Source organism: Melanotaenia boesemani, chromosome 4 (assembly GCF_017639745.1).
Source record: "Melanotaenia boesemani isolate fMelBoe1 chromosome 4, fMelBoe1.pri, whole genome shotgun sequence".
In the NCBI taxonomy this organism is placed as follows: domain Eukaryota; kingdom Metazoa; phylum Chordata; class Actinopteri; order Atheriniformes; family Melanotaeniidae; genus Melanotaenia; species Melanotaenia boesemani.
In genome coordinates, this window is record NC_055685.1 from 9,965,571 (window position 1) to 9,986,099 (window position 20,529).

At 39.3% G+C, this 20,529-nt stretch overlaps 1 protein-coding gene across 14 annotated transcripts in view; it reads left to right on the forward strand.

The window, feature by feature from the left end:
• LOC121638415 (nuclear factor 1 X-type-like) overlaps positions 1 to 20,529 on the forward strand; it is a 121,327-nt gene that overhangs the window by 78,170 nt on the left and 22,628 nt on the right. For all 14 annotated transcript variants that reach the window (XM_041983186.1, XM_041983180.1, XM_041983184.1 and 11 more), the window contains 3 exons: positions 19,176 to 19,238; positions 19,493 to 19,567; positions 19,819 to 19,942. In XM_041983186.1, the coding sequence (XP_041839120.1) occupies positions 19,176 to 19,238; positions 19,493 to 19,567; positions 19,819 to 19,942 (262 nt within the window). The remainder of the gene's footprint in view (positions 1 to 19,175; positions 19,239 to 19,492; positions 19,568 to 19,818; positions 19,943 to 20,529) is intronic.

Below are 20,529 nucleotides of genomic sequence, written 5' to 3' on the forward strand. Positions count from 1 at the left end.
ATAACATTTACTCACTTTAAGTGAGCTTATAGCTCTAAGCTATATCACATCCAAAGAGACACCCGCAGACCACACAAGCACATCCTCACAGGGTCACCCTGTGGTGACACTGTGTTGATTTCAGACTGGCTGTTGCGCCTGGCTCCAGCTCCGACACATGACCTCACCCCTTGCCCCTTATGCCTCTCTCTCTCTCTCTGCCGGCATTGACCAGGCCACACAATAGACATGAGTGTGTCTCTCTGTGTGTGTGTGTGGGTGTGTGTGTGTGTGTACTTTTGTGAAACTGTGTGGTTTACTATTTCTTTTCTTAACATTCATTCTGTGGTAGTGCATTGTGGCTTGTTTTTCTAATCACATAAGTTGCCCCCACCATTATTTGTAAAAGATTAGATTAGATTTGTATTTCCAGATGTCACTAGTCTATCTGTCCATTTTGCTCTGGTAACAACCTAGACATCAGAGATAGGGATGGATATTTTAGGTGATTTTTAAAGTCAACTAGTAAGGCATTTAAAAATCTATGTCGGTTAGTCGTGATGTCTCATGAGACACTCTTGGGAGTTGCCACAGAATCAACTCCCAAATGCCACAGATTCCATCCCCCCAGAACGCGATTTGAAATAAAAACATTAAGGCTACGTTATGTTAATGCGTTAAAAGTACTAATTAATTTAATTGTGTTAACATTTTTAACATATGCAGGGCAAGACAAACCCAATACATCCATCGAGGGGCAGGCTGGGGATGAAATTCAGCCCGGGAGCTTAGTTCGGAGAGGCCTTTTTGTGATTGCACAAAGGATACAAGCGGAACCATAATTTTAACACAAATACTTTTATAGGTAGCAAAAACATAATTTATGTATCTTTAATGAATTTTCTTAAACTGATAAAAATGGTTATTTATTACTATAGAAACAGAACATAAAAACAGGTTCTATAGCCTATAATTAATAATCGCCTTTTTTAACTTTAAACACAGGCGGTCTACTGACATTTATTGTCTTTTGCGATAAATAAACGTGTTATCTTCTGTTCAGCCAGTGGGAATTTTATTTTGAATAGATCTAGCAGACAAGTGATTTCTGCTATATACGTGTATTTATATCTATATCTATATCTATATATATATATATAGATATAGATATATATATATACATATATATATATATATATATATATATATGTGTGTGTGTGTGTGTGTGTATTGTATATATGCATTTAAAAACACAAACACAGTATAAGTCTGGATGATAGGGCCATAAAGGTAGTGCATGCTGCCATGCTGCTGCTGCTTGGTCCCGTGTCACTGGCCTGGCTGCCCTCAGCCCCTCCGCCATGGAAAAGCTTGGTCAGTTTGGTACATTTGGCTGCATCATGCACAACCTTTTTTTTTCTCTTTACCCCCTTGGCTTTTCTGCTCCCCCCATCTCACCCATCTCTTTTTCTGGCTTCTTTCTTTTAGACATGTCCTCTCATCTTTCTGTCTTTCTTTTTTTTTTTTTTTGTTTGTTAACAGGAAAACAGTTTAATGAGTGACTGGGTGACTGAGCCAATCATATTTCAGTAGCAGCAAGGACATGCTCATATTGGCAATAGACGTGACGTCATCTTCAAAGCTCCTTGTCTGCAGCTGTTTGTTGAAAGAATGACTGAAGCAAGTCTATTCGTGCCAATATGGTAGATCATTGACCCAGTCTGTAATTGTTTTGCTACCTGCGGCTGCGAGGGCAGGCTGCTGCGGTCAACCATGAGTTTGGGGTACAAAAAAAAAAAAAAAAAAAAACTTCAGGCCACTGGCCTGGAACTGACTGGCCGTTCAGGAAACCTCCCAAACCTCCCTGGCCCGCCCGCCCCTGTATCCATCATTTCTGTTATGACAGTGGGACATGGAGATGGAAGAAGATCAGCCGGTTGGCTCTATGGATATATTTGAGTATAAAAAGAACATCGATGGAACAACTAATGGGCGTCACACCTGTGGAGGATGATGGTGTTTTAACACCCACACTTTTCCCAGTAAGAGGGTTCAACACCTGGACTTTTCTTGCGTGTTTTAAAAAGAATTTCACTGAGTTTTGCATAAATGTGACAGCTTTGTGGTCCTCTCGGTGTCTGCACGTCCTCCTCTCCCCCTCCCTGTCCTGTTGTTTCGTGACCAGCTGTCTGTGTTCAACTGATCGGTTTTTCTGTCGCTAGTACCGTCTTTCTTGTTGCATTTATTGTTCAGCAAATAAGGAGGAAACTAGCGGTTCATGGTTCACACCGGCACATATTTACCCCATTATATTGTTTTTGGCAGGACCCCTCTTTAACAAAGTAGTTGACACAGGTGGTAGAAAGGATTCATATTTCAGATGTGGTGGGTTTCAGTGGTGGGTCTAAAAAAGTTTTAATGGGGGCCAGGGAGGCCAGGAAAAGGCTGGCACAAATAAGACATTTTTTAAGGTCTAGATTTTAGAAAATATTGAACTGATCATTACAACTGAAGTGATCATCTAATCTAAAAAAAACAAAACAAAAAGAAAACAAAGAAATACTTGTTTTAAAAAAAACTACATTTTTATCAAGCTCTGTTTACTTTGGATGATGCCACGTTGTAGTAAGTTCATCTGTGCTGCACAAAGACTTGCACTTTAAGGGTAAAAGAAAAATGTGTTTTAGTCTTTTTAGCCAGATCATCAGTTTAATCAGCATTTCTTCATCATTTTAACTATTTAACTTTAGTCGTCACATGTGGTGGTTTTTGACAAATATTCTCACTATGGAGATGGCTGGTGAGGTGGAAACAGATTAGTTTTTATTTCTCCTCTTAAAGAACTTACTTTAAAGAATTAAGATTGTTCTGAATAATTTCAGATGCTTCTTGTAGGTTTAGAATTGTCTCAGCAGGTGTATATTTAAAATGGCAGCTCAGAAATTGTGTGTTTGAATGCCTCCCACTGCATGCACTTTGCATACACCCTCATGACTGACTCCAAAAACCACAACAACCCAGCACACTCGATTTCCTCACCAGCACCAGGGGAGCACCACAAACTGCTACCTGGTCTGTGAAAAAGCTGTCGTCAATAATGAAATAGAAAAATACCAGCTCTAAAGGGAAATTGTAAAACGTATATTATTTGTATATTGTGTGTTCTATACACAAGTGTTTTTTTTTTACTTTGTTTTATTTTTAACCTAGTGTTCTTTATTATTTAGTAGGTAAATGAGAAAATGGGTCAGGGAGAATTCACGATCATATCCTAGATGACCTAATCACCACATCCACAGGACCATTCAGCAACAACAAAGGAAGATTTATTTGCTCCTGAAGCGCAACATTTGTTTGAGAGTTTAGTAAACATGCTGCTCTGGTTTTTTGCCTCCTCTATTGGTGAAAACTCAGACAGAAACAGCTGTTAAACTTTCCTGCTTCCACCTCCAAACCAAGGTCAGAAGAAGGCAAGGTGATTACTCCTTGGCTGAAGCTGCAGCTAGGTTCAGGATTAGCTCCCTTCACTTTACCCAGAGGTGGTAAAGCACTCTGCTGTAACTAGAAGAGCTGTGTGGTGTTTAAATCTGAAGCTTGTAGCAAAACATTCACAGCCAACTTTCTCTGCGCCAGTGTCACCAGCTCTGACTGAGACCTGCCTGTGCATCTAACCAGCTGATGGGCTGTGTGGCTCTCCCTCTCAATCCCCCTGTTGCTCAACCTTAAAGGGGGATGGCATTCTCTTAACACAGCGCTGTGAACAGGACCATGTCTCTGAGCAATGAGACATAACTCTCAGCTAAACAAAAACAGATGACTTTTAGAACAAGTTATGTAATGTTAAACTAATTATCATCTTATGTAAAAAAAAAAAAAAAAAAGCGAAATCATTAATTGTGATTAATTCTTTTGTAAGCTGTGATTAATCTAATTAAAATTCTTAATCATTTGACAGCCCTAAAAATAACTATACGATCATTTGGATTTTTCCAGTGATTCTGTTGGGCTGGTGTAACAGAGTTACCTTTATGTATGTGTTTTGCACAAACATGGTGAACTGTAGCTCCTTTTACATATGGATTTTGTCTTGTTGGCAAAAAAAAACATCCTCATTAACCCAGTGTTCCTCATTGCAAATTAACAAATACCAAATGGAGGAAACTCATCACCACATCAATACACAAAAGTCTGCATTAGCTGAGAAAAGCTACAGCTACTACATGAGCTGCATTATTGACACAGTACAAGCAACAATACACACTTTTCATCTGCCAGTTCAGGGAATGAACTGAAAATTCTACATTAGATTTCATTCCTTCACCTCCCAAAAGCAATACTAATATTCATTCTTGTTTTGGCTCATTTTCTGTTGTTTTGGATCTTTTCTGCTAAACACGGTTTCTATGTGGTGGTGAAAATAATGTTTGCATGCCAAGAGTTTCTGCTTCTTATTTTAATTACTGTGTTTTTCACCACAAGTCATCACAGCTCTGTTAGGAGTAATGTGTTTGTTACATCCAGCACCCGCTGCATTTCCTTTCCTTCATTTGACTTCAGGACACACTAGACACAACAATGACTTATTTTTCATCTGCTGGTACAAACTTCATAACTTCATGTTACTTCATGTATGTTTTTTTCTAATTCTGTTAATACCTGTAATTGAATTTTTAAATCTTTTCAAATAGCATGTTTAAGAGTGGGCGCAGGCCTTAAATGAGACTGAAAAATAAAGGAGCACCGTTCTTTGGATAAAGACAGATGCAATAATCTAATTTACCAGTCTGAATGATGACTGATATCCAAATGCACCTGCAACTTTGATGGAAAAACTGTGTGGCAGTGGATTTCCTCCAGCTTTCTGAAATAATTTTGGATACTGTCTAATTTGCTGTGGAAGACAGGACATAGCCTTTTAAATAGCCGATCAGCTCCTAAGCAAAAACGCTGAAGTGCACAAGTTCACAATTTATTATCCTCTATAATCTCCCTGCCATCTCCTCTCATTCTTTCCTCCAAGCATTGCTTATATCCTCAGTCTATATAACGTGTTGACACAGCAGCATACACGCCACCACACAGACACAAATGTCCATGTGAATGCATGCTGACATGGCATGATATAAGTGAACATCAACCCATGTCAAACTTTGCTTTCATTGGCTGTTGCATCTTTTCCTGTGATTGGCCAGAGTGTGTCCACACCCCTGTGTACATGCTAACACACACACACACACACACACTGTCAAAAACATTGAAACACACTGTTTGCTGTACATGCATTGCATTGAGCTGTCTGGCTGACATCATCTCCATCCACAGTGCCAAAGGGTCAAAGGTGATCACAGTTTGGCATCACAAGTTTCATGTTCCTTCAGTCTTCAAGGCTGTATGTTTCTGTGTCAACATATGATGGTGTGACCTTTTTGATCCTCTGGAGTCATTCCTATATGAAAAATATACTTTTTAAAAAATTCTTCTATCTCTCTTTTTTAACTCTCCTCCTCTGCTTGGCAGCTGCTCCTTTCCTCTCTTGGTTGCATCCATGCTTCTTCTTTTCTTTTGATTTCTCCCTCCCACAGTCCTCTTAGTTCCTCCATCTCACTCTCCTTCTGTCCACTTGGCACAGATTGACAGGACTGAGTCTCTTGTATTGTTTATATTTCCCAGTGAGATGCATATTGTGTCACAGTCTAGCCTACTGAGTGCTGCACTGTATGCGTTAAACAAAGCAGGAACCGTGTCCAGTACCTACTATATGTAACAGCCTGTGTAACTCAAAAGCCAAAAACTTTAGTAAAAGAAAATATATTTTTTCAGAGGTTCAGCCATAACTTTATAAATATATGCCTTGATTCTTAAAAACAAGACAAACAAAAAAAAACAACTTCAGAAAATTACCTTGATTGGCTTCTTTGCATTCCCGAAAGAACAGTTATGATTTTCAAATATATTCAAATGGATGTATTTTCTCTTTATTTTCATCTCTGCCTTTCTCTTGGGCGAAGAACTTAAGTATTTTTCTTTAATTGGGTTTCTTGCTTTCTAGGGCAGCGAATTCACCAGCTGACTTATTGATGCATTGTTATGATCACAAAGTGGCACTTTTGCTCTGAATTTTCATTGAAGTATTCCTCAGGGGAAAAGACTTGGCAGCTGGAAGAATGTTTGTTATCACTGCTATCACAGTGGTGCTTTTTTGGAGGAGTTGGCAACCTTGCTTAGTGTATGTGTGTGTTGAGGATGTTTTCATTCTCTTATCAGTGTGTCCTTGGCTATGATAGTGCACCAGCTTTCTATCAGTGTAATTCACTTTCTTTTATGTGTCTTGAAAGAAATGCAAAGAGTTTACGAGATAAAAGTGAGAAAAAGAGTAACAGTGTTAAGAGGCCCCTGAGATATAATGTAAAACAAATAGAGCAGTAAAAAGATTGTGATGGGACAGAAAGCCCCTGGTCTCATTGGTTTGAGAAATTGTTTGAATGTTTAAAAGGAACTGATTATGATTCTGTAGATGAAGATAAAACATTTTGTCTAGTATCAAAAGCAAGACAGTTCCAGCAAACGAACATGATTGAGGCTTACCTTAAAGCACCCCTCTGCTGGCCAGACAGGAAGTGTGTGTAACAGCTTCAGCACAAAGACCTACAGTGTGTATATAGGCCAGCAGGAAAAGGCACCAGGGGAGGAGAAATCCAAGTCTCAACACAGGCCTTTCCTTGCTCCTCAGCTCTACACTCTGCTTGATCCTGTACTTTTTCTGTAATGTTTCCATCTCTTCTTTTGCAAAGCTGCTTCCAGCTGTTCTACGCCATCTTCTCTCAGACTCTCTTTAATATATTTTCTCCTTGCTTTTTTGGTGTTTCATCAACATTGTGAGCAGTTCCTCCAGATATCTTCATTTTGTGGTAGGTTTACAACCTCCGTAGCTGTCTCTTTAAAATTTAATTCCTTATGGTGAAGAGTGCAAGGTGTTTTAATTTGAAACACTGTCTTTGAATGTATTAGGTTGCACACTATTTGAAGGTCTCACTATCTAAGGGCAAAATACAGACAGGATAAGCTCCCACTCACATTTCAGTAACATTCACAGCTCCGTATTTCACTTTGCATTTATTCACATCACATCTCTCTCGCTTTTCATCTCTTTGTCAGCCTTTCTCTCCATTTCTGGCCTGCTTCTCTCCGCAGTCTAGAAAGTGAAGTCTGAGTTAGATGAGACGCCTAGCCCAAGGCCTTGGTGCTTTATTTGCATTTCACCATGGTCTGCATTTGCCAGGAAAAGGCCATCTGGTGGAGACAAACCACTACTGCAACCATTACATACACAAATCATAGTGCGTGAATGTGTATTTGTATCATGTTAAACTGTGTAGGTTGCAGCAAGAGAAAGTGAGCCGCCTTCTTCCTCCTCCCTCCCCCTGTGCTCCCTTTCTCTTTCCCTTTCCGCCCTTTGTGCAGCTGTATTTGGGCTGGATCGGGGCTTTGCAAAGACATTGGCCCTTGATACGCTTGGGGCCCCCACCCCAGTTGACTCCTTTAAGCCGAGTAGAGATGGAGGGTGACAGCATAATAATGCTGGTGTCAACACCACTTACTGGACAGTTATATCAGTATCAGCTCGGCAGGAGGACATTCACACCCTGTTAGGCTGGGTCGTGAACCGTGATGGAGGCCCCCCGACCTCAGTTCCACATACATACACATACTCACACAAATACACACCCAGTATGCTTGAACTACTGCTAATGAAGCAACTCAGTTTGAGTTAACAAATATTTATACATGTGCACACACACAGCTTATGTGCATCAAATTCAGAATTTCAGAAATAATATTTTAACATTAATGTGATTAAATTACACATTCACACTAAATCAGATAAAGCAGTGAAATTTCATATTAGATCCTCGTGCGTTTTCTCTTCTCAACACGTTTTAACTGGAGTACATTTGCTTGTTTGTGTGTGTGTGACAGGGAAGAAGTTTTCTTGCTCCTTGAACCCTAGCAGTCCTTCAGGACTTGGAGCAGCTGTCCGAAACAAGTCTTGGCTCATAACTCTAAGGCACAATATTCCATTTACACTTTAACATACATATGAAACTTTGCTGGCTAGTTTTAAACATCTTTAAAAAAAAAAAAAAGGTTTATTTTAGTCACAGTTTATTGTATTTTCTCTTTTTCCACTCACTTAATTTTCTTGATTTCTAATGACTTTTCCATGTTACATGTATTTGACTTAAATTACAACTAAATGGAGAAAATAATAAATGCACAAACGTATATGGTTTCTCATAAAGATCTCCATTAACTTAAAGTGGGAGGAATTACCCTGGGGAATGACTTGTTTTTGGGATGTAAAATTAGCAACATGATAGTGCTTTGTGAATTTGTGTAGTGTAAAATGCTCAAAACCCTAATCAATATTACAACATTTTTTTCAGTGTCAAGTCTCATTGCATCAATTTTTTTTTTTAAACTTATCCTATCCATTGTAGGAAGCAGCATGATGGTCTGGCTGCTGTGTTGTGCTGAACAAATTTGCTTTGCCAAGGGGAGCTTTATGGGTACAAGGCTCCTCTTCCTCTCGATAATCAGATTTTTTTTTTTCTTTTCTTTTCTTTTATTTATTAATTTTGAATTATGGAATTTATATAATCTTACTGCACCTGACCCTTTTTTGTCGCTAGTTGCAGTAGTGTTTTTACAGATCTCAAACTACTTTTTAAAAAAATAAAAATATTTCTTTTAATGTTATCTTGGTCTTCTTCTGGAGTCTTTTTATGCCGTTTTGGTGTTACAAAATTGGTAACCTGAAACAAGCTGACACGCTTCCAACACTGGCAATCTCTAGCTTAATACAAAGCATTGTTTCACATGCTCTGATTTAAGGAAACGAGCTGTGGCATGTGTGTGGATGCTAAATCCATGACTCATTCACAGCTCAGCGAAGTAAATTGGTGAAGTGTGGCTGTACTGTAGAAAATTGTTTTATGCCTTGACTTGCCATTTAGGGCAGCAGCAAACGCTGTAAAAACTGAAGCTGTGATAGGAGGAAAGTATCGAACCTGAATGGACACTGGTGCCAATCAGACATTAAAGGAACAACATGATTTTTTTTTTCATATTTGTGAAAATTAGGCCTGATTTAGACACACTAAAAATGGAGTAAGTAGGTTCATACCAGAAAAAGTAATTTTATGTCCCTCATAAAATAAGAATTTCCATTGCTTTAATTCAATCTAAAAATTGAATGAATTTAAAAGATTTAAATATCTTTAATTGCCATTTAAACAATATGCACTAATTAAGAACTTCAAATTGATTTATCTTCACCTTACATGATCCTACTCTCAGAATTTTCTCAACATATTTAATTTGATTGATTAATTCTGGATAATCTGCCCAGCTTTGAGGATACCACACTTAAATGTACATCCAAGTCATTAGTCCAACTTACACTGTAGGAGCCTGGAAACACCCTGGAGACTACAAAGCCAAGAGATTTGGGATAAATACCAAGTCTCAAGAAACTCAAGACTTTACACACAACAAAGAAAAAAAAATGGTTCATCTCTTGGTTAGTGCAGGATGGTCTCTACTACGTAACAGCAAAACATTCTGATATTTCTAGTTCTTCCATGTCTGACCGCAAGCCCTTTCTCCCATCCAGAGCTGCCTAACGGCCGACGTACCTTTTGGTTTTGGTTGTGTTAACCCACAGTGCTGTGTGCTGATAATTCACTTCCTGTATTTGGTCTGCATGAAGCTGATCGAGATCTGTATTTGTAGGCGGACCGAGTCCACATCTTTGATCCAAATTCAAATTCAGTAGCGCATTTACAATTCCCCAAACGAAGCAGACTTTCCAAGCAAACGGACTAGTTTCTGAATCAAAAAGGCTGGTGTGAATGCGCCCTTAGGGACCTTTATTAGGTGGTCCATCCAACTGATCCCAACTCAGTGGCATTAGAGATTACTGTATGGTGCAGTAACCTTATAGAGGTTGAGGCTGAGAAGAAGGAAGGGCTGAGGAGAATAAATAAAGATTTGGGCAAGCATGGCATCCAGCCTGCCACATACCAACCTCCCTAAACCTTCACTTGTTCACCAGCTCCACCCATTTGCTGAGTTCATATAAACTCTCTAGACCCTTAACCCACTCCTTTTCCTCTCTCGCTTTCTTGCACTTCTTTTCCTGTCCTTCATATTACCAGCCTAACCCCCCCATTCCTTCCTTCTCCCCTCCATCATCTCTCTGTCTTTCTTTCCATCCCTCCCATAGTCTCTCAGCATCACTCCCTCCTGGGTCTTCTTGCCGTAGTGTGGTGCTGTTGGCAGCGCGTGGGCGCAGGCGGCACACAGACGGGAGCACAGATGGGCAGCAAGCTGTGCAGGGCGGCCAGGCACACCTGCTCCACACACATACACACACACACACACAAAGACTCACACAAAAATATACATATACACGTACACACATGCAGAGTCCTACTCTGCCACCTCGCCACATAGCCTGCCTGCCTGGCACACTGGGGCAGTGTGATGCAGGAACACAAATATACAAACACACACACACACACACATATATATATATGTATATATATATATATATACATATATATATATGGATGATTGTTATTAATGGGCATCTAGTAACTAAAAGCTACGGCTTTTCGCTATGATTATTTTCTCTCAAAATCTTCAAGAGCCAATTAAATAACAACCAAACTTCAACAGTAAAAATTTCAAAAGGTCATTTTCACCCTTCTGGTGTGAGGATTTATGCTTTTAGGACAAAAGCTTTGCTCCACACACAAACACGCATGAACATGTAAGTAGTGATAAAGACTTCTGAATCCTGCAGGAAAAATATACCCCCATATGACACATAAATAATTAAAGAAATGGAACAGAAATATAAAGTTATTCATAAATATATAAATAAAAGGGAAAAAATGAAATAACGTCCAATAAAAGAGCTGAGTGAACATCTGTGTGGGATAGCTGGGGGGATTAGGAGGGTTTGGAACATTTTAAGCGCATTAAGGATTAAAAAAAGGTCAGAATGTTTAGCAACATACCGATAAACCTCTTAAGCGAAACCCAATTGGGAGGCTGTACCGCGTTATCCTGTGTTTTGGGGAGGAGAGGAGAGGGGGAGGAGGAGAAGTAGGGGGAGTAGTAGAGTTGACATTTGTTCCAACAAGGAGGGGACCCAATACATTGTGGAGTAACACGCATGCATACTCATACATATGGAGTCAGCCTGGTTTAATGTGGCTGCAGAGCACATTAGCTGACTTGTTGGATTGTGTGTTAATGTTGGGAGGGTTTGTAAGTCTGCACAGGCTCACGAATGACCAACATTCTTTATAGAGCTGATAAATTTGATCTTGATTTCTGCTTTGGTTTCCCTTCATAATTGCCTTTTATACTTTGAAGAATTAATTAGTACATTTTCAGTTCCTACAGTTAATGAGCTTGTTTTAAGTAATTATACAGTTTTTTTTTTTTTTTTTCATGTGTTTCACCGTTTATTATTATTTTGTTGATTCCGAGCGTTGATGTTTTGATAAACCAAGCAACACTTTGGTATTCTTAGCACTTAACAATGCAACAGGTCGGGGTACTCCACTATTGATGGTTAGCTGGGTTATTTGGTTTGTAACTGGATGCTTTAATAGGTCAGGGATGTGATTTAGAGATTAACATCACAGAATCTAATAATGGAGGAAAGAGTTTAGGTGTAAAGACCATTCATAAATGTGATTAATTGAAGAAATGTTGGGATTTGAACATGATTGATGTCCATCTATAGTACAGCACTTGTGAATAGTGGAGGACACATGACATGTACCCCGAGACATGTGTCGGACTTTAGATAAATGGGAAGAATTTAGCTTCACTGATGGATGGAGGGATTGCAGTGCAGGGCACAGAACTGTACATCAAGGGTGATGTTGAGTGGTTCTATGTTTATTGTGGTGGGGTCGTGGGATTTGCCCTGGAGCCTGTGAAGAAAATCTGTAATCAGTAACCCCCTGACAGCAGTCATTATTAAGCCCAACCACAAAGAGCCAAATGCAGTTATGGAAACCAGACACTAAATACAAACACACTGCAAAAAGCTTCCCTATTTCAGCTTTTTAATCATTAAAAGAATTTGTTCTTAAACACTTGGTCAATTTTGTTGATGCATGTCAAATTTCTAGGACTAATCAGTGTATACCTGGTTTTGTCAAACATTTTGCTTTTGACCTGCTGTGTGTACTTTTTTGTTATAACTATTTAGCTGTACCTAAAAGGGATAAAAAGGCTGCATTAGGGCTTGGCGATACACCAAAAAAATTATCACAGTATATTTTTTCGTATTGTCCTTTCTCGATTTTTATCATGATTTATTTTGTAATACTGCCAGTTTTCAATCATCTGAACTGAAACCTAAAGTAACTAGAGAGTAGTTCAACACTTTACTAACATACAAGTGAATAACAAAGCAAATTAAATAAAATCACTTTCAGAATCTTCATAAATTAGAAGGATTATGTGTTTTGCTGGCTTCTGTTCACTGCTGTGAGGAAGCAGATGTATCTCCAAATTAAAGTTTTCTTGCAGAGAACATCTCAAAGTTGGATATTTCAAGAATCTACCATTTATTACCATGTGATATATTAAAAATATTATAATATGGTTTTCTGCTTCTGGGTATCTGTTAGCGGACAGAAGACAAGTATCACATTGTGTTCAACAGGATTTTGAGCAAAGTTTATGCCATAAATTGAAGCAAAATGTCTCAGAAACTGTATGTGAGAAATAGGGTGCCTCGAGTTCTTATGGGTTAAAAAAAATCAATTTCCATTAATAAGGAGGATAAAGGGCTTTTTGTGAATTCGGTTCACCATGATGACAAGGCACCTACATGCCCAAAGTCAGCTTATCTCACAGAGATAATGCCAAATTTGTATTTTTAAAATAGCATCAGTAATAACTTTCCATCCCAGTTTTTCTGCTTTTACCTTTCTGCTACTACATAAAGTAGTAGCAGAAAGTTTTTGGCAGTAGCCATATTTTTGACCGTGCTACCATGCACTTTGGTTATTTAATTGGCTGTTAAAGAGTTTGAGAGAAAATAGCAATTACAGCGAAAAGCTGTAGCTTTTAACTACTTGATGCCTATTAATATATATATATATATATATATATATATATATCAGCAGAAAAAAAGGCTCCCCTGAAGTCCTCGTGTAATTCAAACTGAAGCCAAACTTATTTCTCCTCTTAATGTTGCTTGTACAGCACAATGGCTGCAAACGATTTTTGGAGATAGTCAAACCACCGCCACACAACTGATGTTGTTACCTCATTCGGTCGTTCTGATTGCCTAACTTCAACTTCTCCAGCCATTTTATGGATCATATATTCCTGCAATGGGAGGGATTCATGCTTTTGAGGGGGATGTATAAGTAAAACCGGACTTTATTCTTTACCTGCTGATCCTCATCTGCCAACAGACAGCAACTCAAATCGCAGCAGCGACAACTTACAGCAGCACTTCTGACAGCTGCCACAACCTGCCACGAGTCTCCACAGCTTTCCAGAGCTGCTGGAGCTGTTGACAGGCCAGCACAACAGCGCTAACTCCTCAGACTAATACTTTTCAGGACTACCATGTTCTTGTGTACCTGAGGAGTTTCAGGAAGGGGAAAAGTCTTCCACCTCAAAGACCGCTCTTGTGAATTTCGCTTTCCGTCTATGTAGTGGCTGCTGAGCTGCTGTCTGCCAATCATTTCTGCTGGTGTATCCCAACAGCGCACTCTCCGCTCACTGATCACCCTGCACCTCCCACCCCAACCCTTGCAGTTTCAGGCATTTTTTAAATTTGGCAGTGAGTGTAGTTACGCAGAAAGTAGGGGGTATAGTTACACTTTAAGCCCTAGGCTGTGTGGTGGTTAGCACTGTTACCTGAAAGCAAGAAATCTCCCTGTTTGGATCTCATCTAACGCCTGCCTGTGCAGAGCTTGCATGTGCTGCTAATTGAAAGTATGAGTTTTTTCTGGGATTCATGCATTCTCCCACAGGTTTTCTCTATTTCTGTATCTAACAAGTCATATTATCACATTTTCCAAATATCATACAACTCTAATGTTAGGCTATTTGGTGATTCTAAATCGAGTCTGCATACGACTGAGCATCTGTTTATTTCTGTATTGGTGTCTCTGCTTTTCATCTAATGGTTGCTGGGAGACTGGGAGACTACCACATGACCCTGAATAGGATTGTGTTTATGAACCATTTGTGAATGAGCAAAAGGTTAAACTTTAATGGCTACAGTGACCCATTTACGTTAAAGTTTACGTCAACTGATAACTAACTTGAACCAAGCACCAACACTTCAATCAGAGTTGGATTTTAGTCATCCAGAAAGGAAAAAACCTGAGTCTAACTAGAATAGTATTAGTTATATCTGAGTCTAACTAATAATAATAATAATAATAATAAAACCTCAACATGCTTACAAAAGTTAGAAATTGGCTTTGTATGATCGATCAGTGCATTAATGGCTCAAAACATTCAGTAGAATTTTGTTTAGACTTTTGGTTGCATTAAGCCTGAAATCAGTTAATGCAGTAAAGACTTTGCTCTGGTCTTTTAAAGTTATGTTTACGTTTTATTTTCAAAGTATAATGTACTCAAATGAGCATAAATGTGACTCAAAAAGGTAATTTATTATTTTGGCTCATGGTAGAAAAGAAAAGCTAAAATTAACCCCCCATTTCCTAATGAGTCAAAAAGTTAATTTCAGACACTGGTTGTATTACCCACTAAACTGCTTTCATGCTGTGTTTGAAAATACCTTTGCTCATCTTACACCACTAAATCCTTCTGTTCTACATTGCCGTCTTCTAAATATGTCAGAGGTTTAGTTATCCCTCTGCCTCAACTTAATAACCTTTTTTTTTTTTTTTTTTGGATAAAGGAGCATTTATGTTTCCAGCACAATGATAGAATATATGTAATTTTAGTATGATTTCAAAAACTTATTTATTAACTTCTCTAATTTCTAATTTTTATAATTTACTGATGATGAATTCACAGTTCCTTTGATGACTTTTTTCCTTGCAATGATTTAGATATTGTAGCTGTTCCACTTTTAAAACTCAAACCCAGTGTGTTGGCATGGTGTTGGCAGTGGTTACCCGATACACAGAGCAGAGATAATTTCTGAATGATGTGACTTGTCTCAGATGAACAAAACTAAATCTTATCTAGGCATTCATTGTCTGTATTTTCCATTTTTGTTCTGTGCACAGATCATTCAAAGGAAAAAACAAACTGCCTGAAAGTAGATGGATCCAAATACTTCTAAAAACATCATTTTTCTTTTCTGACAAATTGATCTTCTGTTGAAAAGCTTTGTTATGCACATGCCTGAAATATCACTTCCTGTCAATTCCATTCTACTGCGTATGTATGAAATGTAGCCCTTTAGCAGATACTAATAAAAACAGCTATGTGTCAACCGTGTATATTGTTCCGGTCTGCAATCAGCTTCTTATTGTTATAATAGCTCGTCAAAGGTTCTTGTGAACATCACCAGGTCACCCTTTGGATTTTTATGTATCTTTGTGTTGTGTTTTTTAAATTCCCTCTTTTGAAGGGGCTGTAGAGTTGGCTGAAAGATTTGAGGTTAGAAATAGGAATGCTAGTGGTGGACGCAGCGGGGCGTCTGAGGGAGAGGGGCTGCAGGACTCTGATTGGGGTCGCTGAAGGGAGGGCGTTAGGGGACTGTGGTAAGAAGATAAGGGGCTGGATGTGTGGTTGGGAGGCTGAGCGGGGGAAGGGATGGGGAGCGAGGGGGATGTGAATGCTGTTGTAGCCTGCAGCCTTGCAGAGAAGTGATAACCAGCAGCCAGACCTCTGTCTTACCTCCCTAACACCCCCCTCTCTCGACTTCTCTGTGCAGCTGTATGATGCACTGTTGAACTTGACAGTGGCACCCATTTCCAACGAGTGATGCCGTGATGCGTTGTAAGTTCAGTTTTAGTTGGCTGAAGTGTCTGAGCTGAGAACACTAGAGTTATGACTGCTGAAAGCATCAGTATCCAGCTAGTTTATCTTATTTTGCAGCACAGAAGAGCTTTGTAGACTTTGCAGGCAGAAAACATGTTAGATAAACTACTTCAGTAAAAATAAAGAAACATTTGAGAAAACCAGCTTTATAGACAATGGTTGTAATGGTATCCTTCTCACTCAGGGACTGCAAAATCTTCGAGGTTTGACCTGACAAGACCTGCACTTATCTTCCTGACAGTCTCTTATCTACCATGGGTTTCAGTTTTCACACCATTGCAAATGCGCAGCTTGTTGGGGTCATGGCAGGCCATCAATGGACAAATTAGGAAACAGTAAGGCTGGGGTTTATAATTGGAGAGTGCTTTAAAAATGTAATAAGTTCATGTTGATGAACAGTATATTGATTATTATTCATGAGGAAACAAATGTGATATACACTGGTAATTTAGAGAAAGGAAACCAAATTTAAAAAAAAATAGAAAATGTTTTAATGTGATAATGCAAATGATTGTGTCATTCACTTCAGACTTCATGTGAATATTCTCCACCCACTCCCCTCTGAGCAGTTTTCACACATGAACACAGAAGATTTTCATGGAGAAAGTCTGGAAATTTTGGTCCAGTCTTTTTCCACAGTTGCTGTTCACTCAAGCACATCACAGCAGGAGGCTTTCTGCTGAAGATTCGCTCTACCGACTGGAAATGGAGGAAGCAACTGCATGGGGGAATTGTCTAGAGGAAGCGGCAGCTCATGATGGGGAAATTAGGTTGTAAAATCACAAAATGTTGAAAATAACAGATGCGTTCTTATTGTGTTGATAAGTGTTCTGCATGTATCCACAATTAGAGCGCACAGAGAGCAGCATTCAGGTCAACTGAAAGGAGGGAATTTCACCAGCTCACAAACACGCTGCAGGTGCAAATGCTCCTGAATATTTGCTGACAGGTTTATACATTGTTTCACCCGCTGATGTTCTGGAGATTTTACTCAGCGCCTGGGTGGAAAGTCTCAGCAGAAAGTCCAGAGCAAATGATGTGGATATTTACATTCTTACATGCCACTCCACTGGAGCATCTCTGGAACATTTCAGGACTCTAGTGCACATGTGAAAATGGCTTTAATAAAGACAGTATGCAAACTTAACAGAAAATATGACAAAGCATTTACTGCCAGTGTGTTGCTTTGTATTTGTGAATGCATACAGATAGACATATTAATATCAGCACAACATGTAGCCCCATCTATTCTCAACATGCTGTAAACCTCATTTCTGCATCACTTCAAACTCTTGTTTGCTGTAGATGGAGATTCCCCTGCAAACACTTCATTGCATTTCCATCCATACAAGCAGGCTAGATCTCCAGCAGAAATTATGTGCTTCTCGTGGAAAAACTGAACCAAATTGTGTCAGCATCTCTGGTGTTCATGTGTGAAATCAGCTTATAAGACTCCTCTCTAGCACATCACGCGTACAGTAAGGATGCTGTGTTTCATACGAGTGCAAGTTTGACTTGAGAATAAGGAGTGTTTACATCAATGTAGAGTCCTGTGGTGAAATACTACATGACGGTAAAAAGTCCAGTGAAGTAAGGTTGTTTTCTCAACAGCTTTTCTTGGCCATCATAGATGTTTACTCTGAATGTGTACCTCAATGTTTGTCCACGTATGAGTGTGTGTTTGAATGTGTCTGGGTGCGTTCACGGCAGGGGCCACATCCACGTATGTTTGGAGCGAGTGCTGTCAGTTAGCTGGAATGTGGCAGTACCGCCAATGCTAAGATGGCTGCCAAGCTCTAAGATGGCTGCCAGGATTACACCCAGTCAGTGATAGACACAGAGGAGCGAGAGATCCAGCAAGAGAGGCTCTTTTTCACTTCTGTGCTCATTCTTTCCTTCATTCTTACTCGTCTGTCTCGCCGCTCCCTCTCTGTGGATAAGCAGTGCTTCGTAGGCAGCGAGACAGGTCTATTATTGTTTCTGCTCAGTAATCTGTGGCTTAGTGAGGCTGCAAGGCAAGTGCTGCTGGCAGGAATCTGTGTGCTCTGTTATCACCTACAGCCTGCAGATAAACACCTCCTTTAGCTAGCTTGTTAGCTAGCATCAGTACAGCAGAGTCTGAATGGACAGCCAGCTGCATCAGTTCCCTTCACCTTTGGAACTCAGAATATGAAGAACAGACTCTTTTACTAACTTCTTATTGTTGACAAAAGCCAGGAATTGTGTACAGCTTCCCAGTCTGTTACATATCCTTAAACACATCCAAAGACACATGATATTTATTCAGCCCTCAAAAGAATGCCCGAAACCAACTTTTCTCAGCACCCATGCACCGCCACCTCATTCGGCAACTTCCTTGCTCAGCCTGTTGTGCCCTAATTGTACACCTGTGTTTGTCTGTGACTCATTGTATGTGTCTACTCTCCATCCAAAGCCTCAGTGCCTTTGCATGACTTGTCATAACAGTTATGGAAATGTTTTACTATGCTATACTGAGCTTTGCCTCAACTTCTTGGTGCATCCATACTGGCGTGGTCAGCTTTTTCCATTCGATCTGTGTGTACATCTAAATGCATATTCGTGTTCATGCAAGGATTATAATAGCATTAACGTTTGAACTAAATTATTGAACAGAAACAGATTGAGAGAGAGAGAGAGACCACATGTTTGTGTGTGTGCATCTGCATGTTGTGTGTAAGGTGCTCTGTTTATGCAGAGTAAATCCCTACCAGCAAGAAAGTATTAAATAGGATTAGGTTGAGGGATATGATTGCGTGGTTAGATACTCAATAGCGTAGCAGCACACTGAAAATCATTGCACCTTGATTGTGGAAGGACAGAAGGAGCAGGAGACAACACTCTTCGATACAAGACTGTCACACAAAATGTGTGAATTCACACAGATATACATTCAGACGATGTATAAGCATATCCCAGCACATACTTCATACCCTCTTAGTTCCTGTCACACTCAGATATCACAGTCTTGGCATTAGAGCACATAGGATTCATTCAAATATTTTGACCTTTACTGAATGTTTTCCATTAGTTTCCTCTTGCAAACCAGATCTTAGCAATTTCTCTTTATCTGTTTTCTTCTCTTTTTGTCTTTTTCCATGTAGAATCTGGACAATCAGACAGCTCAAGCCAACAGGGAGACACAGATATTAAACCACCACCCAATGGTAGGTATAAACCTGTGCATGTCCATGTCTAAAGACTCTCAAATCAGCATATTAGAATCAATTTCATCATCGTTATCAGTCTAAACATAATATCTTTAGGCTGTTTGCAGTCTAGTTAACAAATACATACTTAAAAAAAGAGCTGTAGATGGCTGACCTTTCAAAGGTAGTTCAATGCAACGCTATACATTTCTGATGTTTGTTTTTTAAATTTTCTATGTTTGTTTGTTCTGATTGAATCCATCTTTGTACAGGACACCTGAGTTTCCAGGACTGCTTCGTCACCTCAGGGGTGTGGAATGTGGCGGAGCTTGTCAGAGTGTCACAGAGTAAGTAGAATATGAAAAACGAAAGAAAAACAGCAGTAGTTATTTATCTTTTCTGTATAAGTCTTTGTGTTCCATAATTATAGTCTTTCAAAGGAATATAGATTTAAAAAGAAGTTTTTTTGTTGTTGTTCTGAAAATGTAAAAATACCAGAATAATGCCTACAGTATCATCTCAGTTTACATTAGCATATTTCCTTACTTTCTTTCTTTTTCTGTTCTCTCTTGTTTTCCGTTCTTTTTTCCCCTCTCAGCTCCCGTAGCAACAGCTTCGGGGCCTAACTTCTCACTGGCTGACCTGGACAGTAGCCCCAGCTACTACAACATTAACCAGGTGGCTCTAGGGCGGCGCTCCCTCACCTCACCTCCTTCCACCAGGTAAACAGTCCTTACACTGTCTCCACACAGACAACAGTAGTATAGGGCATATATTGGTGTGTGTTGTACATTATCTTGAATAAAATCTCAGGAGGACAACATTGACTCCTTGATCCTTAAGGAAAGAGAGGCAGATAAAGTAAGTCATCATCATTATTAGAGGTGATATTTAGTATCAGAGGAGCCAGATTTACAGTGTTGCAACCAGGAAATCAATGAGTGACCGGTTTTGCAGGTGGCAAACTTTATTAACACAAGCACAGCCAGTTTTATTCAACAATTATAAACAGTATACCAGAGCAGCACACATTTAACATGAGAGTGGCTATGTTTAGTAGGACTGAAAAGATAAATATTCCTTAATCTATATCTGGTATCCACTCAAACATAAGTGACATTATGTAAGTAAATACAGACTGTTGTTGATTTGTTTGTGTGCTTGGGATCATTGTCCTGTTGCATGAGCCAGTTCTGGTCAAGGTCCACCTGTAGGACAGATGGAATCAAACATAAGTAACCTTTTTATATAAGGTAATACAAACATCACATTATAACAAGTTAACTTCTCCTTATTAGCAGTCAAGTAT